The sequence below is a fragment of the Balearica regulorum genome, chromosome 17 (genome assembly GCF_011004875.1).
Source record: "Balearica regulorum gibbericeps isolate bBalReg1 chromosome 17, bBalReg1.pri, whole genome shotgun sequence".
NCBI classification, from domain to species: Eukaryota; Metazoa; Chordata; class Aves; order Gruiformes; family Gruidae; genus Balearica; species Balearica regulorum.
In genome coordinates, this window is record NC_046200.1 from 12456799 (window position 1) to 12472473 (window position 15675).

General features: G+C 49.5%; 2 protein-coding genes and 2 non-coding genes across 8 annotated transcripts in view; 3 read left to right on the forward strand and 1 right to left on the reverse strand.

Annotated features, from left to right (window-relative positions):
- Positions 1–34: 34 nt before the first annotated feature.
- Positions 35–6706, reverse strand: SIRT4 (sirtuin 4). 3 transcript variants are annotated; one of them, XM_075769705.1, is made up of 5 exons: positions 6658–6706; positions 3551–4056; positions 2575–2869; positions 1224–1417; positions 36–802 (listed from the first exon to the last, which is right to left on the reverse strand). In XM_075769705.1, the coding sequence occupies exons 2-4, from the start codon at positions 4048–4050 to the stop codon at positions 1253–1255; spliced, it is 960 nt and encodes a 319-aa protein (XP_075625820.1). In that variant the 5' UTR covers positions 4051–4056; positions 6658–6706; the 3' UTR covers positions 36–802; positions 1224–1252. The 3 variants fall into 3 exon arrangements, with proteins under 3 accessions (XP_075625818.1, XP_075625819.1, XP_075625820.1); XM_075769703.1 differs by having other exon boundaries at positions 35–1417; XM_075769704.1 differs by lacking the exon at positions 6658–6706 and adding an exon at positions 6398–6646 and having other exon boundaries at positions 35–1417.
- Positions 6707–8899: 2193 nt separating this feature from the next.
- Positions 8900–9040, forward strand: LOC142604327 (U4 spliceosomal RNA). The gene has a single exon (XR_012838203.1). It is a non-coding gene; the product is annotated as a U4 spliceosomal RNA (small nuclear RNA).
- A 510-nt stretch (positions 9041–9550) lies between these two features.
- On the forward strand, positions 9551–9691 carry LOC142604326 (U4 spliceosomal RNA). The gene has a single exon (XR_012838202.1). It is a non-coding gene; the product is annotated as a U4 spliceosomal RNA (small nuclear RNA).
- A 1364-nt stretch (positions 9692–11055) lies between these two features.
- Positions 11056–15675, forward strand: part of PXN (paxillin) — a 49766-nt gene continuing 45146 nt past the window's right edge. The window contains exon 1 of one of the 3 annotated variants that reach the window (XM_075769696.1): positions 11056–11125. In XM_075769696.1, the coding sequence (XP_075625811.1) occupies positions 11071–11125 (55 nt within the window). In that variant the 5' untranslated portion in view covers positions 11056–11070. Of the gene's footprint in view, positions 11126–14156; positions 14289–14656; positions 14793–15675 lie in introns of those variants that run through there. The other 2 variants (XM_075769697.1, XM_075769702.1) reach the window with 2 other exon arrangements.

A 15675-nucleotide genomic window follows, 5' to 3' on the forward strand; every position in this document is an offset into this window, starting at 1 on the left:
CTTAAATAAATCATAGGAGGGAGAGGAAATGACAATGCAAATAGTACCAGTCTTGTAAACAATTTTAATTCACTACTTAGCTATTCATTAGTTAAATAACATATTCAAAAAAATGCATTCCGGAAAATGTAGCAGCCACACTGTAAGCAGTGCTCGTCAGATTATCTTAAAATAACTCCTCTGGCATCTCAACTATATATAATTTTTAAAGGGTTCAGATAGTAAGCAGTTTAGCTTGTCAACTGACAGTTGAGAGAAATGCTGACTTCCCCTCCTTGCTAGAAGACGTCAGCCTTATAGTCTGTGCTTTCAAATAATCTCTTACAAGAGCAGTATTCTTGTTCAACCTCTATTTTGAACCTTTTTTTTTTAAATGACAACTGCAGTTCCTCTTGGCACGCTCCACAGTTGCCAGCTAGTGGTATTGGATCCTCCAGTAGATACTGTGGTTTTCCACATCGCCCTCCTGTGCTATAGCCTCAAGTTACTCTGTCAAAATCTGTGTCCCTCATTCTTCTCTAGAGACAATTATAAGAAACGTATTTTGTTCTCAGATATGGTAGTCTGATTATGCTGTCCCAGTGAATGAAAAGGCTCCATTTACAATGTCAAAGTAAGGCAGAAAAGTACTTTTTTCATCATCACCCTGTTTCCTGGTAAGTGGAGATGGTTTCAATGGATAAAACTGGTCGGGTTGACATCTGCGACGCTTGCTGCCCTCTTCTGGTGTCACCAGGGGCCATGCATTGGATCTCACAGCTGCCTCTTAAATTGAGGTTTTTCCCTTTTGAGATGACGAGTCCTGCAGGACCGGAGGGAAGATGCTGCTTTATAGATGGAATTGATTGTTTTAAACAGCAGTGTTTTGATTAGGATTAGCTGGATCAATTCAACCAGGCACAGCTTTTTGAATTGTCAGTTGCAAAGGCAACAGTGTTGATCAGGTTCTGCGAATCTGCAGATGATCCCCTGTAGTTTTCAGATTGTGACAAATGGATTGGAACTCAATGCTGATCTTCTGGGAGTGTTAGCACTTAGTGTGCTTTTTGTTTATGATCATGGGAAACAGTATGGCCCATCAGAGCATACCAGTTACAGATGAAAATTTACAGCTGCATTTTGGTGCACATTGTGGGAACATATTTTTTAGTCAGTGCATCTCGGCATTTGATGGGAACTCATCTTCTTACCCTGTAAGAAGACTGACCAGGGAAGGTACCCACCTTGTAGAAAAAATTTTACTCCTCATAGCTCAACTTGTTGGGTCATGTGCAACAATCAAAGGTAGCAGCTCTCCACAGCGGGAATTCAGTTTTAAGGTCGCAAAGTGATCTAACCTTGTGGGCCCAATGTTAAGGATGGCAATTGGCAGCTTCTTCTCCTGGGCAGCAAGAGCAAACCTGTAACCAGAGTATACCTGCAGGAATGCCAGAAAACAAAATTACTGGCAGCTTAGGCAAAAGAAGAGCTACAGAAAGGAGTAAGGAAAGTAAAGTAGTTGCTGATGGCAGTGGGAAAAGGGGCTGTATGTACATGCTGTGTTAGGCAACTGCACTGAATTCAGGTTGGAAATGTCTTCATTCAGGAATGCACAGAAAAGAACAGCTTTTAACCTCTGTCAATGAAGGATTTGCAGTTTCATAGAAACTGAAACTTCATAGTACATTGAAAGGAAATGTCCTTGTCTTTTAGCACATCTCTGCAGCAGTTTTTATTAGTTATCATAGGTACTTAAATGCTTCTACTTTGATGGTTCTCACATGGCCCAGCTTAGGTAGTACAAGAATGAACCTAAGGCATTTCAATCATTCCTGTACAAAGGATTATAAGCTTAAGAAGTGCAAGCTCAAGGAATTTGTCTCCAGTTTCCTGAAGCCAAGAGAATCACAATCAGGCAGCCTTGGTTTTATCTCGTTCTGGGAGGCGTTAGAGAAAGTTTTTTTTAATGTAATAGAACTTGTTCCTAGAAAAATGTCTCTTACACAAACTCTATTCCAAAAGCTTTCATGGGTTAAACAACAGGGGTTTCTAGACTGCCTTACCTTATAGATAAGTGGCTAATGAAGAAAACACATTGTGATACAAAGGACAACTGTAAGGAGCAAGCAGAGATATTTCTGTTCTGAGTATTTAATTAGGAATTAGAGGTCCTAAAATCTGGTATTTCACACAGTGTGCCATGAGGCCTAGAAAGCTGTGAAAGGCTAAAAAAAAAATCAAACAAAAAAAATGTGGGGTGGTGATCTCTGCAGGACTGAATTGTATCAGGTATGTTGGCTTTATGGGCAACCGTGAACCTCCAGTGTACTGATGGAGGAGGTAGCAGAGAGCGGTCTGAATGTGTGAATGGAGTTATTTATTGCAGCATGAAGTAGACTGGCAACAGAGTGACAAGGAAGCCCAAACAGGCCAACTGTGAAGCCAGATTCCAACCACAATAAAAATAAAATACAAAGCTCTGGAGAGGCTGTTTTGATCCACAAGCATTAATAGTCCTAAACTGTGAGACCAAGAATTGTTACAGGCAGAGCAGCACAGAAATAGGAATGCAGCGCGGGGAGAAGACCTACTTACCTGCATAGAGGATCCTGCCACCAGCATGGAGTCTGATTCCGCCAGGCGTTGGTGCACAAAATTCACTTTTTCACGACTCACTGTGTCTCCAAAGAATGTCACGTCGGGCTTCAGGATTCCTCCACATCTATGGCAGGCTGGGACTTGGAAATTACACACCTGCTCATCTGTCAGGAAGACATCCCCATCCGGAGCCACACCGAATGCTTCAGCTTTCCAGGTAGGATTCAGAGCTTCAAAGTGCTTCTGAAGCTCAGAGCGCAAGATTTGGTTTCCGCAGGCCAGGCAGAAAACCCTGAAATTCACAGCAAAGTCTTAATGGAGAGTTTCACGTTAGCTGAAGATCTGGAGTCTGTAATTTGTTCCTTAGGCCTGGAAGATCTGTTGTCATTATCCACAATTATTTACCAAATAGTACAGGTCAAGGAGCTGTCTTTCTACCTCTAGTTGTTGCTTTGTAGGAATGCTCTAGAGGAAGTGCTTTGAACCCTACTGTGTATCTTCTCTCCCAGTTCAGGCTGTGCTTTTTCATCTGGAAACTTTGGGTGATAACAGCCAGACTGTGGTGGCCCCTCTCCAGTCCACTCATCTTATGCATTTCTGGCACTACTCACTCTGCTTAGCCCTGGGTAGTCCTTGCATTCTCAGGATCCCCTTGTCCTCTTCACTAAGAGGACAATTGCTGTAGCAAGGAAAGGGGAGATTCTGACTGATGCAGGCTCCAAGGGAAATGATCCAAATAATGCTCCAAAAAAATGGAGTGGTGTTAGTGCTTCTTAAATACTGTGCTGTGAACAGCACTGTTTTGTGATCTTTTTCTCCACCCCAGCCCAACACCACCTTTTAGCATGTCATTTCCAGGAACATAGCATCAACATTTTGCCTCCTTTCTCAGCAGCTAACATTGTACCTGTTTGTCAGTCACCCTTAATGAGAAACTGGATGATTAACCATCCTCCCTCTGCTGACAGAGTACCTGTGCATGCAGCCGTGCAATTCTGTCATGCGCTGGCTCCCGGCTTTGGTGTGAAGGGCATCCACATTCTGGGTCACCAGCCAGTGCAGCTTCCCCAGCTTCTCCCAGTCTCTTAGTACCAGGTGTGCTGTGTTTGGTTGGTGGGAGGAGAACTGAGGCCAGCCCACAAAATTCCTTGCCCAGTACCGCTGCCGGGCACTGGCACTACGAATGAACTCAGCATGCTGGATGGGCCGTCTGTCTGTCCTGCTGTAGAGCCCAATACCTTCAGAGCGGTAATCTGGGATCCCCGATTCAGTCGAGATTCCAGCTCCAGTCATTACAAACAGCCTCTTGGCGTTAGAAACAAAGCGCTGCAGCTCCTCTACTTCAACGGGATCTGGGGGAAGACAGGCTGGCACGAAAGCCAAGTTTGGAGAGGTTCTGGATACAGAATGGGATCTGAAATGATGGAATCTGATGGCTCTGCAAACTCCAGACAACTTCTTGGTAGAGAACATGTTCAGCTAAAAGCCAAGAACAGAACACACGGCAGGTGTCAAAGAAAGCAAAGAGCATGTCCATTTTCTTGGGATTCTCTGGAAATTGATGCTGATAACTATTCTTTGCTCTTTCTTCTGTTTAGTGAAGAAACACAAATTATTTTGGAAATATTAACTAAAGCCCGCCATCTGAGGACAGCGTTCATATGTCACTTCGACAGAGGGCAACACTGAGGACTGCTGAAGGTACAAGGACAAAGCACCTCTGCCTTGCAGGATTCCTGTTCTTCTATCCTGGTGTGAAGGATGGTTGCCTAAGAGGCCTTGTAAAGAGCACAGAAAGACCTGAGCATGCAAAGTCTTTCCCAGGTATGTGCAAGAGGGCAGAGAAGGCCAAGCACACCATCCCAGAGGCACTGGCTGGCTGGTTCCTCCCCAAAAAAGAGACCCTTGCTCTGCTTTCTTTAACTTTCTGCCAGCTCCAAATCAGTCCTTTCTATTTAGCCCATCCTTTGCACGTGTTGTGGGAAGGGAAAGAAAAACAACCTTGAAATGTTGCTTTTTCAGGACAAAGACCTTGACTGGAGTATTTTTTATAAAGGCCTGGTGCAGAACAGGCCTTGAAGTGGGACCAAAGATGATTAGGACACTGCCTAAATGCCTCTGGCACCTCCTCCTTGTGGGTGCCACCTCCCCAGAGTCAGTGGAGAGGTGGAGGGTACTGCTTTGCTTCCCCAGCAGGAACAGGGGGCTTTGCTGAGAAGAAATCACTCAAAAGTGTGGGGGGCACAAACAACTGCTTGGCAGGTAGGAATGGGAGGGATATCCTGCTTTAAGGGAGGAACGGCATGCCCTGTTGCGGACAGGCAGGATGGCTTTGCTGACAAGTAGCCTGGAATCGTGTGCAGGACTTGTTGTGACAGGAGATTGGTTTGGACCTTGATTTTGTTTGGTCTTTCTAGCAGTCTGTAGTTGTCCTTTCTCTATTTCACTATTTCAAAACTATTTTTTTCTAGGCCTCTCTATGGTTTTGCATACAACGTACAAAAAACTTTGAAAGAAATGGCACTGAGAATTGAGTGACTGGATTTCTCCCTCCCACCATCTCCCTTGGCAAGGGGGCTTGTATGAGATCCAGAAGATGGAGGATGGACTTTAATTACTGATAAAAGCAGATGGTCTCTAAAGAGTGATTGCAACAAGCCCCAGATAGTCTGGTGCTTACAGCTTACTTGGTAATGTGGGACACCTAGGTGCAGATTCATGCCCACTCACACTTCTGCCCTCCCCATCACACATTACTGGGAGGACACCTAAGGGACTGGGTCTCACTGGGAGTTCTCAGCCAGCTAGAACAGATCCCTTTCGGGTGTTTCAGGCAGTGGTTTGAAGGAGGGCTCTGCAACTTGTTAGCTGTCAAATGGCTAAAGCACATGGGCAGTTTCCTCAATGAAACTTGCAGTGCCTGTGAGATCTGTGGCAGCTCTGAGAAAGTCAGAGGTATTCAAGTGGTGAGCTTACTTGTCTAAAAGGCTGGCTCCTAAGTACTTTTGATGACCAGGCTTCAGTGCCTGGATGGATTTTAGACTGCTGCTGCATCTGAATTGCTTTGCCTCAAGTCCCTGGTCCCCCTCAAGTACTAGATCTTACAGTAAATGGGGCAATATTTAAATACATTTAAAGTTTGGGTGTTCAGCTGTAAGTATCATGATACTAAATTGATGCTAGTGGCAAAGAGTAGATTTGTCTCCGTTAATTTCCAGTTGTCAAGGCTTTGCTTCATCAGTTGAATTACAGAGAAGATTGGACTTCCTCCATAGTCCTGAATTATTTTTTTAAATCGAAGCAGTGGGTTCTGTTCACAATGATTTTTGCCTTGTTTCATTGTTTAGCAGGAGTTGTGTTGGGCATACCATCTGGAGAGGTTTAATTTTCAATATGAATTAATTAGAAGGGACAAAGTCTCCCAAGAAACTGTAATTTGCTTTGAGAATAACTTCTATCGTGATGCTCCCCAAAGGCTGTTAAGCCAGTCTGACAGTGTTTAAATTGCTTTAACTGATGAAAATTCTCCATTCCTGTCCCTTATCATCAAAAGCTCTCAGAAGGAAATGCTCTGTGGGGGAATGAAATGGAGATATAATATAGGTTGGCCCACAAGAGAGAGAAGGCAATGGTAGGCCCAGCAGCCAAAATAACAGATACATTTGAGAGCTGCTGTGAAGCATAGAAGTAGGACAGTGTAGGAGAGAAACTTATAAAGGACAGAATATTTCCTGTGAAATGCAAAGCTGCTTCTAAAATGAAAGTGCTCTGATTAAAAAAATAACAAGTACTGTACGTAAGTGAAACTCTTTAAACATACCTATCGTGATGTGAGGCTAGAGTTTGTTTTTAACACGCACCCGAGATGCTCCACAGAAAGAGATCAGGCAAGTGTAAGGTAGAGGATAAACGGGTTTCTACAAAAGGTTCCAGGCCAGAAATTCAGGACACCCACGTCATCCGCGTCTCTTTTGCCGTAATAATGACCGGGGGGAGCGGGAGAGCGGGAGGGAGGTAACAGCCAAACGAACACATGTAACGAAGTCAGTGTGATATGGCGAATAATGCCTGAAAACTTACCTTTCATGATACTGCCGTGCCCGACTGCGGAAGGAAAGGGCTGGCCTGCTGGGAGAGGAGTTTTCTGGGAAATGTAGTTCACAACGAAATGAAGCCCGAAGCACAAAGACTACAATTCCCATGCTGCAAAGAAGAAACAAACCCCGAGTTCTTGAGACCTGATAAAGTCAATTGGAAAATGCTAAAAGCTTCATAGCTGCCCTCAAGGAAACATACAAGAATAAAATCAGATTTAATTTGATACAAATGCAAGTAATAGCTTTGACAAAACACGTTGTAGATGCTTGTTCTTATAAAACCATGCATTTTCTTCCCACTGATGCTAACAGGTTTTAGGTTTAAAATGTGACTGAAGAAATAATGGAAGAAAAATCCACTGAGGGCTGTTAAAGACATCTCTTCTAGCTCAGGAATTCCCCGAGATGTAAATTGTTGGAGGCTGTGGGAGTACGCTAGGCTGATACGCTTGCCCTGTTCTGACACTCTTCCTTTAGTGCCTACACTTGGCCCCAGAGAGATGGATCTGTCTGGCAGTCCTGATGTTTGTCATTAAGTGCATTCAGGATGACAGGAAAAAGGTTTGGGGGAAAGATGTGGAAAGGGCCTGTGGCAGCAAGGATGGACAAATAATGAAAGTCTGGTGTGTTGTGTTGCAGTTGGTGTGGCCAGATGAAACCCAAGAGGCCAGCATGGGACAAGTGGTCTCTGTGCAGCTTTCAGAGGGGGCATGGATGAAAAATGAGAGGGTGGCTGTTTCTTTGATCTGGCAGGACCTCTCCTGAGGTGTAGTCAGATACCCTAAGCCACTTCGGGATTAAACTCTTGGCCACCAAAGGGCTTGTACCAGTCGTGCAGTTCACCAACTCCTTCCTGGGCTCAGTTTATCTTTTGCCTTACCCGTCATTGCTTTGTGGGAGCTGGGTTTCTGCTGGCTCGGTGAGCTGACTCAGCGAAACCTGACAGCCGCAGAAGGGGAACGGGGACCACCTCTCTGCGGGAATGCGCCGGTGGAGCCACGCAACCCATCTTTGCAGAGCCGCACTGATTACTCCCACCCCTCAGCGCCTCATTAGCGGGAAGGATTTCTTCCAGCATCTCCCAGTTGATCCAGCAGATCCTCCTTTCTAAGCGTGGAATGGGCAGAGGTGGCTACTCATGGTGACTTCTTTGAGTCCTTGTGTGATCGCAGCCCGCAGTGCTTTTGCAGAGCTGACACCACGCAGTTTTCAACCCCAGGGTGTGCTGACCTACCTGCTGCCTACCCTGTGCTCCCTGGCAGGAACCGACAGTGCCTCACTGCTTGGTGCAGGTGTCAGTCTCAATAATCACATGATAAACTGTATGAATTGCCTGGCAATAAGGAGTTTGGGGTTTTTTCAAAGGATTCTTATTCTTTTGGAGAACAAGTAAATAGGAGGTGGTCCAGGCTGCTGCACAGTACTAGATGCTCACCTATTTTACACACAGTGGGGTCTTTCTAATAATTTGGGCTGCTTTTCAAATGCATTCTTCAAATAGCTCTTGCTAATTAGTTCAAGAAATTGCAGGAATTTTTAATCCATTTTTCTTGCCTTTTACAGTTACTTCAAAGCCCAGAAGTGCCCAAGTCAGTGTACGGCGGTGCGTAATTTTGCCGTCACGAGGAAGAAGCGCATCCTGCCCGCTCGGTGCGTGGTGCCCACCCTGCCCGTCCCTGCTGCCCTGTGGCGGCGTGGGGCACGACCCCCTTTTCAGCAGTTCCGTGAGTCCCGGTGACCGTTAGGCTGTTAGCGCCTGTTGTCGGAGTTTAAATGTGTTTTCAGATCGTTGGGTAGTGACTTTCCTTCGGTATCACTGGGGTGGCGAGGGTAACCCGGGCCCGGTAAGACCCGTTTCGCCCAATTGCTCCCGAGGCGGGGGGTGGGGGGTGGGGGGTGGCTCCGCCGCTCCGTCCGCTGCCTCCCGCGATGGGAAACGGCGGGTTTTGGCCAACCCCCGCGGCCCGGGCCGCCGGCGGGGCAGCCCCTTCCCTGGCGCTCATTACCATAGCGCCGTCCCGGCATCCCCCGCGTGCCCCTCCGCCGCGCCGCCCTGCCTCTCCCCTCCCGGTAACCCCCCCCCACCGCCCCCACCGGGAGCGCGGGGTGGGAGCGGGGGGCGCGCGGCGGCGCGGGGCGGCGGAGCACGTGGGGGCGCGGCGGCGCGCTCTGACCGCGGCGGCGGGGCGGCGGCGGCGGGGGCCGGGAGGGCGGCAGGTGGCGTTAGCTTTGCGCAGTGGCAGTATCGTAGCCTGTGAGGTTAATCCGAGGCGCGATTATTGCTAGTTGAAAACTTTTCCCAATACCCCGCCATGACGACTTGAAATATAGTCGGCATTGGCAATTTTTGAGAGCCTCTTCGGAGGCTGCGTCTTCACGGTTAAAAATAGATGCGGAGATTTGGGGGGGGGCAGAGGAGCTCCTGGTTGGGTTTTCTTGGGCTGGGCGGGCATCGTGGCGGAAGGACTCGCCCTGGGCTGGGGGGCTCGCCACGGGCTGGGCTGTGCCGCCTTGGGCCGGGGCCCCTCGGGCCTGTCTGGGGTGCACCAGCCTGGGCTGCACCGCCCTGGGGTGCCCCGGCACTGGCTGGCCGTGCGCGGAGGCGGTGGGGAGTCCCCCATTCAGCGGGGAGCTGCCCGCACTGACGTCGTTCCTACTTTGCATATTCCTTCCCAGAAAGCTTTGCGGCCGCCCCGCCGCTCGCACCGAGGGGAAAAATGGGGCACCCCGTTCCCGGCGGCGGCGCGGGGGGTACGGTGGCAGATGGGGATTACTGGTACAGGAAGCACCGGGGGGACGCCGGCGGGCGGCGGGGCTCGCCCTGAGCTAGTCGGGGGCCCCGGGGCGAGGGGCGGCAGCGGCAGAAAGAGGGGGTCAGCTTTGCGCAGTGGCAGTATCGTAGCCAATGAGGTTAATCCGAGGCGCGATTATTGCTAATTGAAAACTTTTCCCAATACCCCGCCATGACGACTTGAAATATAGTCGGCATTGGCAATTTTTGACAGTCTCTACGGAGACTGAATTTTGGTGTGAAAAATAGAATTAAGAGGAAAAGAGTTGAAAAAGTTTTTCAGTAAAGTGTTGATTTCTGGCGTTTTTCCTTCAAAGCTGTAGAAGGAATAGGTCCAGGAAAAGCCGGACGGGGTTATCGGAGGAGCGCTGCTCACGTAGCTCTTGCTGCGGAGCATCCTTTGCGGAGCACGACCTCTCGAAGGTGGCTTAGGCACCAAGGAGAAGGCTGGCCGTTCTGGAGTGAGTCGGGGGCTGGAAAAGTCTAACTTGTGCTTGAGTGGCTCCAGAACTGCTCCAAAACCTCGCAGGGAACAGCTTTCAGTGCACAGCACTATAAACTGCATTTTGTGGGGGTTTGTTAATCTGTATCCATTGGTATCACTTGCTTAAAAAAAAAAAAAAGGACTCCTTGTTGTCAAAGAAATCCCAAACCTTTACTCTGGAAAAAACAGCTGCTCAGTTTGGTGTAAAATCCTATTTTATAAATTAAGTAAACCTCATCCATTGCTAAGTTGCAGCTGTTCTCTTATTTAATATCTAAGCAGACCCTGTGGGAGGGAGACTAATGACCATTGCGCACCATCTCCCCGGGCCGAATCTGCTGGAGTTGGCAGCAGCTGCCCTCTGTCACTTTGTGTGAATTAGATGTGGCTTGTGCTGCTGACAGGTTACCTCTGGAGTTCTCTGTACGGTCGTGCGTGCCATCTGGATGCTCCTACCCTGCCTATAAGACCCTGAGCCTGGCAGCTGGTTTAAACTATAACTAGGCAGAGTAGAAAATTCAGTAGTGAACATTAATGTTCCCTCTTTATCGGGTTTATTTGTAACATTCAGCTATGCTGGGGTATTGCACACGACAGTGACCAAAGAGTGACAGTTAAACCTCATAGATTGCTTTTGTCCCCCCCAATTTGTCCTTCGTTGCTAGCAATATCAATTTGAAATCAAAACCTGAAGCATAGGGATGCCATTACCCTTTGGCACAATAAGCCACACGGATAAATACCAAAGTTTACAGTAATGCGCTTCATGTAATTGCTTGGTTCATGTAAACTGTGTTGATAAGTATTGGTTTTATCACTCAATTGTTTCTCATCTCTTCTGCCAAAGCTGTCTGTGATAATACACTGGCATGGTGCTTTCATTCTGCATTACAAAGTCATGTCCTGTGCTAGCAACCCAGTTTTTTTGTTTTGCTGTAATAGATCCTTCTAATAAGTGTGAAGTTGGGCCTTGAATGGGCAAGTTGCATGTCGAGGTTTACTGCCATTGCTTTAAGCCTAAAGCTCTGCCTAATTTTTTCCTTTTATATATCCACCTGAAGAAAGAGCTACCGCCCCTTGCATGATGTGCATGTGGCACAGCGCAGAGGACACGCGCTGCAATGAAGTCATTCTCATTGCTCTGCGGTTTCAAGTCACTCTCTGGCAAGTGCACAGGTAAGCTCTAAACGTGCCTTACAAGTCAGTGTAGCTTCGTATCTGTTCTCTGACATAGATTGTCTGCTGTAAATAACGGTGTTTTTCATAGGAGGTGTTATGAGCTTGGATCGCTCCTCTGTTTGGCAGCCAGTCTGAGATTACAGCCCTGAAGGGGACAGGTGGACAGTTCATCCATCTAGTTTCTGAGTGTCAAGTGTGTGGAGGTCAGAGGGTTAAGCCACCCTTCTATGGAGTTCGTCCAAAACTGGTAAGCGATGCTTTGACGAGAGGGAAGGATGCCTTGAGCAAGTACTCTGAACACTTGAGTTGTGTGGAGCCAGGAAGTCCTGAAGTGCAACATTAGGTTGATATTGACTCACTGTCTGACTTTATTTCCAGTTCCCAGCCCTGTTTCCCATCTGTAATGGGGGCAATAATTTCTTGTCACACTTTCTGTGAAAGATGATAAGTTGAGTCATAATGTGTCTTTGTCACAGGGCACAACATGAGAGGAAGCCCGGTGTATTTCTCTGATGCACTACCTGCCTTCATTCCCTAGCGCTTCCCATCGGGCACCAGTTATGAGGGATGTAGCTGTTCTCAGCGCCACTTCCCCCTTGGTCCCGCCAGCAGCCTCTGGGCATGCCTGAGGTCCGCTGCTCTGGTGGGAAAGAGCTTGCTGAAGGTGCCGTCACTGGGAAACAGCAGCTGCTTCTGCCAGCAGCTGCATAAAAATGGTGCTTGAGCAGCAAGCAGGTGTTGGTGAGTCACTAAGAGTTTCAGAGGCAGAGAGCAGGTAGATGGTGAGGAAACAGGAGTCCCAGGGTGTTAGGAAGGGCAGGAGAGGGTGAACGTTGTTTGGGTGAGTTTAGCTTGAGCCCACACCACTGAGCAGTTATCTTAGCCGCTTGGGTTTTAACGTGCCCCTACTCCTTAGGCTATCGCAGAAGGGTTAAGGACTGGCAATTTTAAGTAAGAAATGTTTGTGTGTGAAGAATTCAGTTATGAACAGTACCTGGCTATGAGGAGTGCAATGAGAATAAAGTTGGTTTTAAAAGCCGTACTGCTAGAGAATAGTATCACTCATGTGACAGCTCTGCTTTTCCACCTCACTGACCCTTTCATAGCAGTGCTGAAGCCCCAGGCAAAGCTTGACAGGCAATGACTTTTTTTGGCTTTTTTACACTGAGCAGCTTGGACACAACCTATTTCTTGCGGGTCCAACCCTAATTGGTGCTACAACATGTTAATTTCAGTCCTGAGACAGAATAGAAACCACTTGCTTGATTTGCACTCACTTCCAGACTCCCAAAGGACACTGTAGGGAGCTGAAGATAAAAATTGCATATTAGGCTACAATACAAACAGAGTACAGTGGACACTTTGTTTATGCAGAGGTAAAAGTACAACCCAAGTCAAGACAGATGCCTGTCACGTATTGCTGGAAGGAACATACGGATCCCAGGAAAGGATATGCTTCTGATGACCTTAGGTCCACTGTGCTACCGGCAAATGCTACTGGTTTATGTTGCTCCACCTGTGGGGACACATCCTGAAGTCATCATTGTACAGCCAGTGATAGATTTTGAGAAAACGTAACAGTCCCTTCAAATAATGTTTTAAGTTTTGCTCGGGGACCAGCAAGGGAGGTGTCAGGTGAGATATTTGCCATTGATGGTGAAGCACATGGTGAAAGTCTTTACTTACATTTGTGTTGTACTTAGATGTAGGTAAGGATGTAATTTTCTGAGAAGTCCTGGATTTGGACTAAAACCTGGAATGAATTTCCTGCAGGCTGTTGATTATTCGTAAGCATTGGCTGGGACTAGGGAGGGGATATTTCCATGCCCCCCTAGTGACTGTTCTCATTATAGCATGTCTTAACAGAGGAAATAATGACGTCTGTTGAATTTGCTAGCTGGGGAAACTGGATGTGTTTGTGCCTAGAGAGTGAAAAATAAAGTATCGGAGATGGCAAGCAGCTGACCTCATAGTCGCTCTTTTTATAAAAATGCAAGCCCGTAATCTAGGCTAGACAACAGGACATGTGCTGTTCAGCTCTGAGAACATTCTCTGACTCGGTAGTAATTTTGTAAGGAAAAGTGCTACAAGAGTCACGTTTCCTGGATCCCTAGCTGTTCCCACACTGATAGTTTTTGGTGTATCTCTCATCAGATTAGGAGCTGAACACTTGGGCTGAGCAACTGTTTCTGCTGCCATGTCGACTTGGCTGGAGCGCGATGGTAAACACTAGCTGTGATGAGGGTGGAGCTGCTCTGTGGTTCAGGCAAGGCTGAGGACTTTGCTGTGTTGGAGCAGGGCTTGGTAGTGGTTTGAAAGGAAAAGCTAGTGGGAAATGTTGGCTCAAGATGCACTATGACATGATAAATCCAGGAGGCCTGTTACGTTTTTTAAGCAGAGTAAAGGAGAAGTGGTGGTGACTTTCCTTTATTGTGGCAAAAGCTTGTGGAAAATTGTTCAGGAAAGGTTTCACCTGCCCAAGCTTTCCTGTAGATCAGGTAAATCCTCTGGGGCTCAGAAACATTGATTTGTTTGAAGGCTTCTGGGGCACGGAGCTGCAGCGTGCAGGGCTTCTCCCGAGTTGGAGCGCCCCAGCGGAGCCTGGCACGCCTGCATCGCTGCCATCGGGGGGGGGGGACGGGACGGGACGGGACGTGCCCCTGGGGAGTGAAGAGGACAGGGGTTTGGGTTGCGTTCCTGGCCGGGCACCGGCAGCCTCGGCCGCGCGTGGGGTTGCAGGCCGGTGCCTCGCCCGGGCGGGCGTGCGGGATGGCTCGTTGCGGCAGGGCAGGCTTTGCCCCGGGGTCGGAGCCCCGCCGCGAAGGCAGGGAGATGCAGCCAGGCCCGCGGGCGGCAGCTCTGGGCGCTGCCGTCCCGCCCAGCATTTCCCTGGACGCTTTTCCACCCCAAGGCCCGCGCACCGGAGCTCCGGCCGGGAAGCCGAGTCGTGTCCCCGCCCGGGGCCGGCCCGGCCCGGCGGGCTGGCGGCTCCTGCTGCCGCCGGCAGGGGGCAGCGCCGGGCGGGCGCGGCGAGGCGGGGGCGCGTGCGGGCCGCGGGCGCGCGCGGGGGCGGGCTGGGAAAGTTGCGAGGCGCTGAGGCGGGCGGCGGCACCGGGGCGAGCGCGACGGACCGGGCACGGCGGCACCATGGACGACTTGGGTGAGTTCCGAGGCCCACCGCCTCTCCGCGGCGGGGGGGGGAGCCGCCCCTCAGCTTCCCGGGCAGCCCCCGCGGCGGCCGCGGCCCGCCCGGCCACGCTGCGCCCCTCAGCACTGCCAGCGGCTCTGCGCCGTGGGGCCGGGGCCGGGGCCGGGCCTGCCGGCGCCCGGGGACGTGTCGCTTCCCCGCGGACCGTGCAGGCCCTCCTGGCTCGCCGTGCCGCCCGGTCCGAGCCGCCGCCCGCCCCCAGGCGCCTCGGTTGGGCTGCCCTGGGGCCGCCGCCACCCACCCCCGCCCGCAGTCCGGGCCGCCGATGTTTTGTCCCGGCTCTGCCCCGGCCGGTAAAGGCGCCCTTCGGTCCCGTACCCCGGGAGCATCGTGGAGCGTGGTCGGGTTTCAGCGGACACGTCCTCCCCTGCCGCTGCCGCAACCTCTCGAGTCTGTTCTTGGGCGAGATCCGTAACTTTGCATGGGTATAAAGTGATCACTGGGGAGCCCTCGGGGGTGAGCGCAGGAGCACAGCCCCTGCCCAGCTCGGAGCTTCTCCTTCTCTTCCCTTTGCTTCTCCCAGGTGTGCTGAAACCTTCCAAAACTGCGCAGTGGGGAAATGTCAGGCAACTGGTCTCACTGGAAAGATCTAGAGAGTTTGAGTTCCTTTGGTACCAAGCTGGAAAGGGGGTGGATCTGCCAAAATCCCTTGTGCTCTGGGAGACATTAGGGTGACTGAGTTCCGCTTATGAAACTGATTAAATCAGACACTGGGGAGGGGCTGCAATCCGTTACTTCCATCCTACCTTTAATAGAAACCAGACGTCCTGTTAAGATATGCTCCAGGAAAATTGCAGTTTTATTCCTGAACCTGGAAGCTCACATTACAGTGCTGGCATAAAGCTGGTGGTCACACCTTCAGAAAACAGACTCTGAATTGGGCTAATGATAAAACTTACAGGGCACAGAGTCAGAGTCCATCAGCTGCATGGCTTCCTGGTGAAAGGTGCACCATGAAGGATTCGTTCTCAGGGTGTGAAACCTCACCCTCTGTCTGAGTGAAGTAGCTAGCGATTCAAAGAGAGTGAATTTCTGCTGCAGCTTCTTCTCATGGTTATCGTTTCTTTCTGTTCTGTTTACCGTTTCTCATATCCCTCAGCCTGGTTATCTCTTGGAGATTTGGTGCTGCTCCTTCAGCAAGTTTCTAGCATGTTCAGGAATGCGTTGCTAGTCAGAACAGGATTCACCCAGTCTGTGTATTAACTTGCTGAGTGGCCCTTCAAGGTGAGCGTACAGATAGCATTGTGTAGGGCCAGTTCAGTGTCTCATCAACGTCCTCTGTAACCAACCATGGGAGCTGTACTGTGCCCACTGCAATTGTTGCATTCCTTGAACAGTG

What these genes read in the sequence shown, in the direction of transcription:
- SIRT4 (XM_075769703.1), bottom strand. Translation starts at nt 4,050, where the DNA reads ATGTTCTCTACCAAGAAGTTGTCTGGAGTTTGCAGAGCCATCAGATTC. An exon ending in TTGCACGGCTGCATGCACAG is followed by an intron (nt 2,870 to 3,550) that starts GTACTCTGTCAG and finishes TGTGAATTTCAG; the next exon opens with GGTTTTCTGCCTGGCCTGCG. An exon ending in TGGCAGGATCCTCTATGCAG is followed by an intron (nt 1,418 to 2,574) that starts GTAAGTAGGTCT and finishes GCATTCCTGCAG; the next exon opens with GTATACTCTGGTTACAGGTT.